The sequence below is a fragment of the Centruroides vittatus genome, unplaced genomic scaffold (genome assembly GCF_030686945.1).
Source record: "Centruroides vittatus isolate TY-2023 unplaced genomic scaffold, ASM3068694v2 contig_1035, whole genome shotgun sequence".
NCBI lineage: Eukaryota > Metazoa > Arthropoda > Arachnida > Scorpiones > Buthidae > Centruroides > Centruroides vittatus.
In genome coordinates this window covers 2497051-2510073 of record NW_027120673.1, presented here as the reverse complement: position 1 = coordinate 2510073, position 13023 = coordinate 2497051, and the positions used below count along the sequence as shown (strand labels likewise).

At 34.8% G+C, this 13023-nt stretch overlaps 1 protein-coding gene across 4 annotated transcripts in view; it reads right to left on the bottom strand.

Annotated features, from left to right (window-relative positions):
* The window catches only part of LOC136969395 (sushi, von Willebrand factor type A, EGF and pentraxin domain-containing protein 1-like), a 131427-nt gene that overhangs the window by 61927 nt on the left and 56477 nt on the right, over nucleotides 1-13023 (bottom strand). For all 4 annotated transcript variants that reach the window (XM_067263534.1, XM_067263542.1, XM_067263552.1 and 1 more), the window contains 3 exons: nucleotides 4383-4565; nucleotides 3276-3458; nucleotides 95-280 (listed from right to left, as the gene is read on the bottom strand). In XM_067263534.1, coding sequence (XP_067119635.1) covers nucleotides 95-280; nucleotides 3276-3458; nucleotides 4383-4565 — 552 coding nt within the window. The remainder of the gene's footprint in view (nucleotides 1-94; nucleotides 281-3275; nucleotides 3459-4382; nucleotides 4566-13023) is intronic.

The following is a 13023-nucleotide window of genomic DNA, read 5'->3' as shown; positions in this document are numbered from 1 at the left end:
GTAATATGAATTAATTCTAGTTTAAATACTATGCAAAAATTATTATTATTAAAAGTAAAAATTTACAAAAAGAAATTATTTTAAAGATATTTACTTTCACATGTTGGGATGGAGGAATTCCAATTGATATGCTTTCCATTTTCTTTACATAATATTGATGGTTGTCCAACTAATGTGTATCCATCATCACAACTAAAATTGCAGATACTTCTCCAATATCCATTATTTGTACACTGAACATTTCCATTCTTTGGAATCTGAACTGTTGGACATTTCAATGCTGAAATTTATTAAGACAGATTTATTAAATTGAATTCTTGTAAAGTAAAAATTATTCTTACATTTACAATTATTTATATATATATTTATTTATTTATTGTTATTTATTGGGGAAATCAGGACAGACTTAAAGTTTTAAGCATTATAAATAGTAAAGGATGTACAGTACAGTTGGATATATTTGAAAATGAACAAGTTTATTTTTAACAACTTGACAATATAATGTTTTATTCAAACTACAAGAATGAAACATTAATTGTTATTATATAAAAAAGGATGCACTTTGGTCCATTCTATTCTGACCCTGGGGTAGAACAGAACACTTATTTTTATTACTCAAAAATAACCAATAATAAAATTACATTATTCTTCAGTTTGTTTTGCTTTACATAAATATTATTTGTCAAAATTAGTTCTATTGCACATAGAATATTCCTGAAAAATTTTAAAAATTAAGTAAAAACTTTACTTTTTAATTAGCAGCAACATTCACAAATGACAGTAGCATATCATAACTGTCCACTCCAGCACATGAAATATGGGCAATTTGAGACAGTTCTGCAAACAATCTACCCTTCAATAGAATGGAATCCAGTTCAGTCCTACTCAGGAAGCAGAGGTTATGTTATGTTTAAATGTTATTAGTTTGTTAATTTATGTCAGAAATTAAATTACAATATAATATACTATAATATAATATATGATATTTTCATGGAATGGCTGGCATGTTAATCTAACCAGGGAGACTGTGAAATCAGATATTTCCATATGGTAAAAGCTGGCATGTCAGTTTATCCTGGGGAATGTATCCTTGGATGTATAACTTTACTTAAACTAGCATGCTGGTTTAAGTAAGGTTATACATCCCTCTCTAGAAGGTGCATTAAAAAAATAAACAAGATTTTATTTTAAAACTGTGAAACTGTCTGCATTATAATCAAAAACTATGATTATGTGTTTAATTTCTTCATTTTTTTCTTATTTCTAATAATGTAAAATACTCATGGAATTCCAAAAGTATTTTTCTTTGTGTATTTTATTGTTATTTGATTCAAAAACACAAAATAAACATATTAAATTTAAGAAACTCACTGTAAATTATCTCAGCTAACATGAATTAACATCAGCTTTGTGTGAAATTTGAGCAGAAATTGTTATTTTTATGGTCTCATGATCTGTACTTGTACAGAGTAGCCATATTCAGGACCCCTGTTATAAAAACTTCCACACATTACTCTGATACTTTACACAGGAATTGGGAGTTACACCATATCTACTATTTAGTCTCTACACATGACTACTCTCCAAGGCTTATTAAAGCCTAGTTTGTCATTATCTCAGGTAAGATGACCCCAAATAAACTGTGGTTAGCGTGTATAGGACTATTACTTTTGACAAGGCTCTATATAACATCTATAGGGAAATTACAAAAACCTTCAACATTAACATAGCCAATAAAAAGAGTCTGGCAAGTTTTTTGCTGAGAAATGCTAAGAATCCTTGTCAAGATCTTCACTTCTAAGTATATACACCATACCTATCAAAGACATCAGAATTGACCAACAGTATAAGTATATCAGGGTGACAGCCAGATCACAGAGCATAGAATTAAAGAGCATGACAATTCTTATAAAGAAAGGGCTTAAATTCAATAAAGAAAGGGCTTAAGCACAACCACTCTTGTGACTTTCACCACTGACGACAACATCAATGTAACCGTGTACAAGACTAATCTTCTAAATCTATTTATCTATCCCAGCACACCTTTGGCATTTGAAATGGCTCAAAATATATAAAGTACTAAGAGAAACATTGCTATTAATTTTAAGGATACAGAAACCATATCCCAGCTTGGAAAGCTACACTCAAAATCTTATGATACAACAAAAACTGGAGATTTGAGTATTTTTTTGTTATATCTTTATTTTTACTTATTTGTTTGTATTTTGGATGCTGCTCCTCTGCACATGCACCTGCCTTTGCTGGCATGTTGTTATCTAGTTCCTTTAATTTTAAATTTCTATCTTACATTCTATGTTTGTTTTTCTATTATGTAACCTAAAGATGATCATTAAGAAATAGTTGAAAATATTTGTTTAAGTATTTCATTTCATGTAACTTAAACATGAAATGAAATACTTATGTCATTTTTTGCTGCTGGATTATTGGTTTAAAGTGATATATATAGAATATATATAGATGCAATATTTTTTCCTCTTTTGGCTTTTAATAAAAAAATTATTGAATAAAAACAGTTTGTCCTTTCAAAGTAAACTCTTTCAAAAAAAAAAATGAAGCAAATAAACCAAAATTGTCATAAACTCATCTTTAGCTTTGATTTCATAACAAAACAGAAAAAAATAATGTTGTCGTGTGTAAATAAAACAAAGCACAGTAAAGTAAAGCTTTTTTGTAACTGTAAACCCTAGCTTTACAGTTGTACAGTAAAGCTAGGGTTATCTTTTTAAATGTATATAAACTGTCATTAGTTAACAACATTTATATTGTAGTGATTAAAACAGAATGAGTTTGTAGCTTAATAGAATGACAATTATAGTCTCTTGTATCTTAATAGTCAAAGTTCTCCAAAATTATGTCAACATATTGATAGAGGCTAATTATCTAAAGTTTATCAACTTTCAAAATATAAATTTAAATATGAGTGTCTAATAATATCAACTGTAGCATAGATTCATTGTATAGAATAGAATTAAAGGTGAGGTATGCATATACACATTTGGTGGGTTTCAGTGCTTTCAACTGATATGGCCAAATACAGTATATCTGTGATTCTCAAAAAATTTATCATGTTTTCTAAAGATGAACTTAGTAGCTTTAAACAAAGGAAAAAATGCTTAATAGATTTGTAGTTGTAATATCAACATATAACCTGTTCCATCACATAATTTGCACTCAATTTCAAATTGCCTTTTAAACACAGATAACCCGCAGGTTAGCCATACAAAATTATAGTAATCATTTAAAAATTATTTTACCTTCACATATTGGGATTGGAGCACTCCAGCTAGCATGTTTATTTCCTTTACATGATATTGAAGATTCACCAATCAATACATATCCTTCATCACAAATGAAACTGCAGATACTTCCCCAGTATCCTTCATCTGTACATTGAACATTTGCATTTTCTGGAATCTGTATTGATGGACATTTTAATCCTGAAAGTCAATATTACATAATAAATTCTTAGATAATAAAACTAAATTAAAAGTGCTATAAATATGAATTTAAACTCATCTTAAATTTGAAAAATTTTACAAGAATTGAAATTTTAATTAAATCAAATTTATTATAATCTTTCATAAATTAAATTATTTACTTATTTAATATCATGATATAATTTTTCACTTATATTAATTATCTATGCACGTAAAATATTATTCAATTTCTTCAATCAGTTAAATAGAGAATATAGAAAATATTAACTGTGAACCAAATGTAGAAAATATAGAATACTATAGAATATTTTTAAAATTGATAAAATATAATAGTGTTCTCTATATTCATTACACATATTTGAATAACAATGCGAAAAATTACAAACACAAACACAAAAAAACAAACACACACACACTTGCAAAAAAAATTTGATGTACAGTAGTCTGCATATAGAATAGTAGTAAAAGAATAAAACATTAATTACAATATTACAGCACAAGACAAGCACAGTGGAAATTAATGCAAACCGACAGTGGCAAGTCCAGAAGAACCCAAAGTGGGCAAACTCAAAAATTAAAATATTTGAATAATTATAAGTATCTTTTATTAACAGGTGCAAGATGAGTGTATTGTGAATGGTCTGATAAAGCAGATTTGCTATCATACATATTTTAAAAACATTTTGAAATTCAAACAAATTAAATTTTTTTTTGGTGTCAATGGGGAGGGCTTAAGCCCCCCTTAGCTTCATGGATCTGCTCTGTAAACTGACCAATTTCAGAGATGGCTTTACAACTACTATTATGCAACATCTATGATGAAACTGTTTTTTAATGGTGTGTCCTTATGCTGTGATATTGTAATAAATTTTTATGTATGTATGTGTGTGTGTGAATATTTAATAATATTTAATTAAATTTTACTTTCACATGTTGGAATTGAAGCACTCCAATTGATATGTTTATTGCCTTCACATAATACTGATGATTCTCCAATCAGTTCATAGCCTTCATCACAAACAAAACTGCAGATACTTCCCCAATATTCTTTATCTGAACATTGAACATTTACATTTTCTGGAATCTGTATTGATGGACATTTTAATCCTGAAATTCAATATTATATGATGAATTCTTAGGTAATAAAAACTAAATTAAAGAAAATTATATAAATTTGTAAAAAATCTTATAATGAAATTTAAACTAAATCAAATTATTATCTCTTGTAGATTAAATTAACATTTTTTTATTTGATATAATTTTTCTTATTTATATTAATCAACTATACATGCAAAATACAATTTAATTTCTTCAATCAGTTTAACTTTAATTTCTAAATTAAAGTTAAACTGATTAAATTATAAAAAATGCCCAGTCATTATTAATAATGACAAACAACATCAGGCAGTGTAATAAATTTCATGTTCTTTTTATTGCTTTATACCAATAGTTTTGTGGAGATCGCACCCAAAGGGAATGTGGCTTTATGCTTAATGTCTGGTCAATTTAATAAATTAATCAATATTTATCAAGCAGCACAGCCATTTTAGTCATTATTCATGATGACTGGACATTATGAATAATGACGTACTAATCAGCCCATAACATATATATAAATAATATAAAAAAACAATATATGATATAATTAACGTGTATACATATATGATGTAAGATCAAAAATGAATGAAACTTTTGACACAAACTTTATTATACAACATGCAGAAACTTTTACACTACACCATCTTCAAAATAAGCTCTTTTTCATCTACATACTTCTACAAATGTCCATGCCATTTGTTGAAGCAGTCTCAGAAGTCATATTTTTATAATGTAGAAGGATTTTTGTCATTATTGCTTCCACTCTACTATTGGTTGAAATCTGCAACTCTTCAAGTTCTCTTTCATTCTAGGAAACAAAAAATCTGCAGGGATAAGATCAAGGGAGTAAGGAGGTTGTGAAAGCACTGTTATATCTTTCTTACTCAGATATTCATTCAGAAGAAACAACTGATATGCAGGGACATAGTCGTGGTAAAGACCCAATTGTTTCCCTTCCATAAATTGCATTACTTCAGTCATACATCTCCATGCAGACAGTGAAGAATTTCAGCATACCTTTTTTTATTCATAGTCTGATCCCAATAATGAATTTGTGATGACCAAATCATAGAAATTAAAAATACCACATTCTTTTTGATTTACCAGTCTTAAACTTTTACTCTGATTGATTTCTACATCAAAATCTTCACGATATTTAGTTATTAGTGATCACTCTGTTTATTAAATGGGAATTCAGGTTGACTTTGTTTATTAACTCTCTACTCACTAGAGAACAATTGTGTAATGTTAATTTTTTAAATCCCTTGGAACAAAAAGATGCTGGCACTGCAGAGCACATTCAAATTGTTACTGAGTATTGAATACACTGATTATAAATTGTCAAAATACTAGCTTAATACATAAATAAATCACATCAACAACACCAATAATCAGCAAAACAAACACATTTTGCTTGATGCACAACCCAATGATAAATTGTATGTAGTAGTAACATACAACAAAGCCCTCTGTTCCATCTATAAGGAGATAGCCCAATAAATTGTAAGTACAGAATTTCTTTTAACCCTATGGTTTTCTCCCTCCTTAGAAATGAAAAAGAAACCCTATGGTTTTCTCACTCCTTAGAAATGAAAAAGACCCCAATGAAAGAAAAACCTACCAGGAGTTTATAGTATTCCAATTTAGGACCAAAGCCTACAGAGTTTATATGAATATATTAGTGCCACCATTGGAGCCTCTGTGCAAGGATTACGGAACATCAGTACCTCAGAAAACACCTCTCCAGCATAGCACTCACAGCCTGTGTGTTACATAACAATATGAAAATGGACTTTAACAAGGTATGACTCCTAAATCATGTGACATGGCTGCTTCAGCTGAAACACCTAGAAAAAGTAGAAATCTACAAAGCTTTCAGGAGAGGGATGGCAGTTAACTTCAAGGAGACAGTGTTCATCAACCTGAAGAACACTACTTGAGCTGACCTAATTCCCTGCAGCAATATTTTGTATCTGACTTGTAAACTTTTACATGTATTCAATCTGTAATTTAAAAATGTTCTGTTCTAAGATTTTAAGTTTACCATTTATGTTCTATCAGTTAAACATGACAATGTCCATTATATATGGAATAAAACATTAGTTACAGTAAAAAGTTTTTTCATTTTGCTGGTTATTGGTGTCAGTAATGTAATTTATTTGAATAAAGTGAACAATATAAGATCCCAAAATGTTCACTAAATTTTTGATAGTTTGCCTGCAATTTTTCTGATCTCTTTCCTTGCTCTTTTCATCATTTCATCATTCCTCACAATAGCAAGTCTTTCATGATGGGATAATCTACAACAATTCCCGACTATCTTATGTATTCATAAACCAGTGTTCTTGGCATAGTTTGCTTGCCATACACTTTATATTAAAAATTGAAAATTCTGTGAAGATTTTACAAAGTTTCACACAAAATTTGCTGTTTGCTCATTGCTCAAAATGCATCATTTCTTATTCATGTACTTTCTCTGATACTGCTATAAAATTCAGTCTTACCACACTAATAGAGACAAGAAATATAAGTTACACTCCCTGTTTCTTATAATTGCATGCAATATAAAAGTCCAAAATGTCAGTTCATTTTTGATCCTACCTCAAATCATGTACTACTGTTGTTAATATTATTACGAACCATATTCCTATATTGTTTGGCCAGGATTGGCCATTAGGTGGCGTATTGTTTGTTCCTACTGTGGACAGTGCTCCGTCTTTTGTAAAAATTTTGAAGAACTTTTAACTTTCTCTATGCAAACTGATATATTTTTGGAAATAGCTTTTCATATGCTATTCATTGAGGCATTCGCTAACAAAATCGGACTATTTGGTGAGAAGTTTCAGCAATCGGAAACTTTTGGACATTGTGGGACATTTTCCGTCAGATTACTGCTTTGGCCTTTCAAATCACATAAGTGGTATTCCCGTTCCGCTCATTCACCGTTCCTTGCCACGTCGATTGACTCCTTGATCGTAGGTTCACGATCGTTATTATCAAAGTTACGCAACGCTCCGTCAGCAAGGTTTTGGTCTACTCCTGCGGGCCACTATCACAACGATCGGGATCATTTTCAAGAATTGGGCACACGTTCCCATCACCTTTATGTGGTAAAAGTTTTACTAGAGTTGGGACTGTCTTTTTTTAGAAATCGCTGTTTTGGTTTTACTACACGTGTCCTGGGACAAAGGCTATTGTTCGTACCGCTCAACCCAACCCTAACCCGGACCCTAATTTACCCAAACCAGGGATTGGTGTGTGCTAGCACACTTGTATTAGCTTCAGCAAGGCTGTCTTTGGAGTTCTATTGGCCATCTGGCTTATCTTCTGGGTTCCTCTGGCTGCTTAGTCTCCTATGAGTCCTATGGCACCCTCTGTGGAAAATTCTATTTCTGACAATACCAATATGGACTTCGCTGAAGAGGATATTTTGTCAAATATTAATGCATACTTGGACACTATTCTGTCCTGTATTCCATCCAACAGCAACCAAATCAAAAATAAAGCAAGACTGCAAACTAGAGAGGCAGCCATAAAAATGCATGCAGCCGCCAACCAATTATTCAAGATGGTTCTGGCTCTGAGGGAAAGAAACAAAAACACTCCAGCACCCCTGCCTCCTCCTCTTTACTCTGATATACAGTAATACCCCGCTTAACGCTGTTTCAGTATTACGCGGTAGTATTGAAATTCCCCGAGATCGCACGCAGTGTTGGGATCAAGGCATAATATCAAATTTTAAAGCTTATTATCTGTGGCGGATATTCCAACAACTAATTACTAAAACAGATGGAGCAGATAAACAATCCATTAGAGATTTTTGGAAAAACTAGAATATCATGAATGCTGTAGACAACATCAATCTTTCCTGGAAGGAGGTGACTGAGAAATGTTTGAAAGAAGTATGGAAGAATGTATGGCCAGAACTAAGCAAGGATGTTGACACAAGAGAATTCATTGTTGATGTCAATGAAATTGTCAAGCTAGCTAATGAAACAGGGTTGGATAATATAAATGCACAGAATATTGAAGAATTATTGCAAGTTACAACTGGAGAAAGTTTTTCCAACGACAATCTAAAAGAATTAGTAGAACAACAGGTGCATGAAGATGACGAAATTAGTGTTTCTGAAGATGAGGAACAAAAGGAACTTTCAACAGATTTCCTAAAAAAAGTTTAGCCACTATAACGGAAATTATGGATTAGTTTATTCAAAATGATTTCAATTTTGATAGAAGTTCAAAGGCAAGACGAAGTGTCATGGATGCGATGTCTTGCTATCGACAACTACTAGCTGAACGAAACAGGAAAAGGCAAACAACGTTAGATGACTTCTTCACAAAGAAACAAAAAATGTCAAATGAGGAAGAACCTTCCTCATCACAAACATAACTTCTTTACTCGAACTTGTTTTTTATTTTCATGAATGTTTTACGAATAAATTTCGATATTAGCAACAAATAAGTCTATAATTAATGTAATAAAAAAGTATTTAACAATAAATGTTACAAAATGAAACAAAAAAAAAGTGATAAATTTTCTTATTCTCTGTTCTGTTTCACATATCCCCCTTATTTACATGTTAAGATGACCCCGTTTAATGCTGTTTCGTTTAGGGCTCTGTCGTCTAGGAATGCATCCTCTGTGTTAAGCGGGGTCTTACTGTAGTCAGGAAACCTGAAAATACCAGCAAAATAACAAAAATGATCAAAAGCGTCTCAGGCAAATTAGAAAGTATTCCCAATTCTGACAATGGTGGACATAGCCTTATAATCACCCCTATTCCAAACCCAAACAAGCCTAAGCTGGTCCCTGAGGAAATCATGGCATCCTTACAAGCGAACATCTCTCCAAGGATGATGGGCATTGGGGTAACAGCGGCCCACCCCCTTAAGAGGAGACATATGTATTAAAGTGCAGAAAAAAGAAGATCTGGAGATAATAAAAATGGTGCTGACAGATAAAGAGGAACTGGCCAACAAGCTAAGGTCATATGAACCAAAACGGAAGAACCCTACTATAATACTTATAAATATTCCACGCGGAATTGATGATACAAAAGTGATTGAGGCCTTTACCAGCGAAACAGGGATATTAGAGGGGATCTGGACTTCAATTCCTTCTCTTCCTCTGTGAAAGTTATAAGGTGAATAGACTCAGCAAAGGGAAAGGACTATCGGCATATGGTGCTAGCTGTCCCCTCCAGTACTCCAAAACGTGATGATGGAATTAAAGAAGGTCTCAATAGAATGGATCTCTGTTGTAGTGAATGACTACATACACGTGGTAAGATGCTAAAACTGCTGCGGAATTGGAAATTTCGCGAAAGATTGCATGGAAAAAAAAATATGCAGCCACTGGCATAGATACAAGGACTGCCCAAACCTGGACAGAGTCCCAAGATGTGCCAACTGTGTAAAATACAACAAGACAGTTCAGAATGACAAACAGTTAAACTCTGACCACAACTCATTCTCCTTAAACTGTCCTTGCCTCAAAAAGTACAAGGCCCAGCAAATAAATGTTACTAATTACTGCCGGTTCCCTTCCTGTTAAACTGTACTCATCCAGCCCATCTTTATGGTTAGTATTGATAATTCGAATGCTGATATGCAGTTCACTAAAAGTTTTAATAAAGACTCGTTGAATATCTTCCAGGCAAATCTCCAGAGAAGTAAAGCGGCCTCTTCGGACGCCTACGCCACAATTCTCCTTGGTAATACTGACATCCTGGCCTTCCAGAAGCCATATCTTCACAAAGGCAGGGTCTCCCTTCTCGGTAATTTCAAGACTCTTTACTCCCCTGGGGCCAACCCAATCCAGGCTGGCTTTGTCATTATAAACAATTCCCTCTGTGCCCAGCTAATCCAGAACTGCTGTAACAAATATTTCTGCACTATTTACCTGGAGCACAATAACATCGCTATGTATCTCATCTCTTTTTACTGCTCACCTGCAGATCTCCAGTATCCTATTCAGCTTCTTCAAGAAGTTATTGATAAATTTTCTGAGAAACCTCTCCTCATCTGTAGGACTTTACTGTAAAGTCCCCAATTTGGTTTAGCCTCATTGAGGATCCGCGGGGCCGGCAGCTGGAAATCTCATTTCGGTTGCAGACCTCTACTCTCTAAACTCTAGCGCCTTACCTACCTACTCGGCAAATCATTTCCAAGAAACTGATCACGCAATATTCTGTAAACTTTACAATTGACAAATTCTGGAATGAATGTAATCTTTGCTGTTTTCTTCATTTTGATCTGTTTTCTGTTACATTAGGTATAAACCTAATGCTTACAACCAAATGGCTGTATTATATTATTGTAAATTCCTGAAAGTGTCAGGAAGATTCTGTATATATGTACAACTTTGTATTTATTTCATTTTTTGTTAATAAATGCAGACGCAGACGTCATGATACTTCCCTTTCATCCCCTTTCCTATCTCACTTTACCTTTCCCCTTTGCCTCTTATCTTAAGCCTCTTTTCACACCCAGGCAATACCTCTGAGTAGCCCTGGATCTTCATCCCCTGTATGCTATCGCTATCGCTAATCAGCGGAGTCAGGGGAGAGCTGGATCAACGTTTGCCTTGGCAATCGGCTCCTGCGCCTCCAGCCAACATGTAGCACCCTGGATAGGTACACCCCCAGCGATCATAGGTATATCGAAACTAGGATATCCAGCAGTATTCCTATTAGGCCTATTAACATCTCTTCCAGGACAAACTGGAGTACTTATGAGGAGACTCTTAAGTCCATTTGGCCTTTCCACTCTATCAACAACCTCTCCACTCCAGAGCAGATTGATGTGGTGGTTGACCACCTTCATTCTGCCTTGCACGACAGTTTCTACCGCTCCACCAGGATCGAAATCAGGCGCATCAATGTCCCCTGGTGGAATAGGAATCTTGACAGGTTAAAAAAGGAAGCAAGGAGAGCAAAATGGCAAATGCACCATAATAGGGACCTGAAAAGACAGCAGCTCCTCAAGAACCATTATATTGACTGCTCCAGGAATTACAAGAAAGCCATCATGGAAGCAAGGACTTCCTCCTGGAGAGACTTCTGCTCAAGGGTTGACAGTTCAAGGTCATGGAACGTCCCATACAGAGTGGCTTTTGGTAAAAATAAATCTAGTGGAATCCTTCTGTCCAACTTGGACAACAACGGACAGCAGGACTCCATTCAGGAGGCCTTTAAGCAGGTTCTCACTAATCTCTTTTCCAGGGATGACACCTCAACAGACAAGGACTACCACCATAACATCAGGAAGCTGGCAGAAGGTCCTCTTAACACCAAGGATGACCGGCCTTTTATGATCAAAGAAGTGGAGAGGAAATTCCAAAATATCAACAAGAGGAAAGCTCCCGGCCCTGACCACATCACCAGTCTTATGGCCAACCATGCCTTCAGAGCTATCCCCACGGTCTTCTGGGTTCTTTATAACAAATGCCTGGCCATAGGCCACTTCCCTAAAAAGTGGAAGGTGGCTTCCATTAAACTTATTGAGAAACCCACCAACTCTGCTATCCTCTTTTCACAGACTTCAGGCCTATTTCCCTTCTGTCTATCCTGGGAAAGGTTTTAGATGCCATGGTGGCAAAAAGGATTGGCTACCACCTCGACCACGGCAACTACTTACATAATCTCCAATTTGGTTTCCACAAAGGGAGAGGCACAGTGGAGGCCCTCCACAGCACCACTGATTACATCACAAAGGCCAAGGCTAACAATCTACATACCATAATGGTATCGGCGGATTTTCGGGGAGCTTTCGACCATGCTTGGTGGCCTGCCATTTTGCACAACCTGCAGACCTACAATTGCCCCAACAACCTGTATAAGCTCCTCTCCAGCTACCTCTCTGGTCAGACTGCTGAGTCATGCATAACAACCATCTGTTGCACCATATGACTATCAACAGGGGATGCCCGCAGGGCTCCAAATCTGGGCCATTGCTCTGGAATGTCCTCTACAACACCATCTTCTGCCTATCCAAAGAGACCCCAGCAGACTTCCAGACAACTATTCAGGAATATGATGATGACACCATCATTTTAATGGTACATTCCAACCAGGAGGTGCTTCAGACTCAGATGAACAACTTCCTCAAAGGGCTCTCTAACTGGTGTAACAAGAACAAGCTCATCATTAACATTGCCAAGAGTAGCTGTATAGTTTTTCCCAGGAGAAACCCCCTGGCCAAGAAACCAACAATAAAATTTGATGATGAGAGGATTAAGTACATCAGTCCTATGAAATATTTAGGGGTGATCCTGGACGAAAACCTTAATTGGACCCCACACATTCAGTATGCCCATGACAAGGCTCTTCTTGCTACGCACGCCCTTCGTTCCTTCTCCTGGAACACTTGAGGCCTAAGCCCTAAGGCTACAAGGGTCTTATATAAAGGTGCCATCACCCCAATCATCACCTATGGCTGTGAGGTCTGGGGCAAGGTAACCACA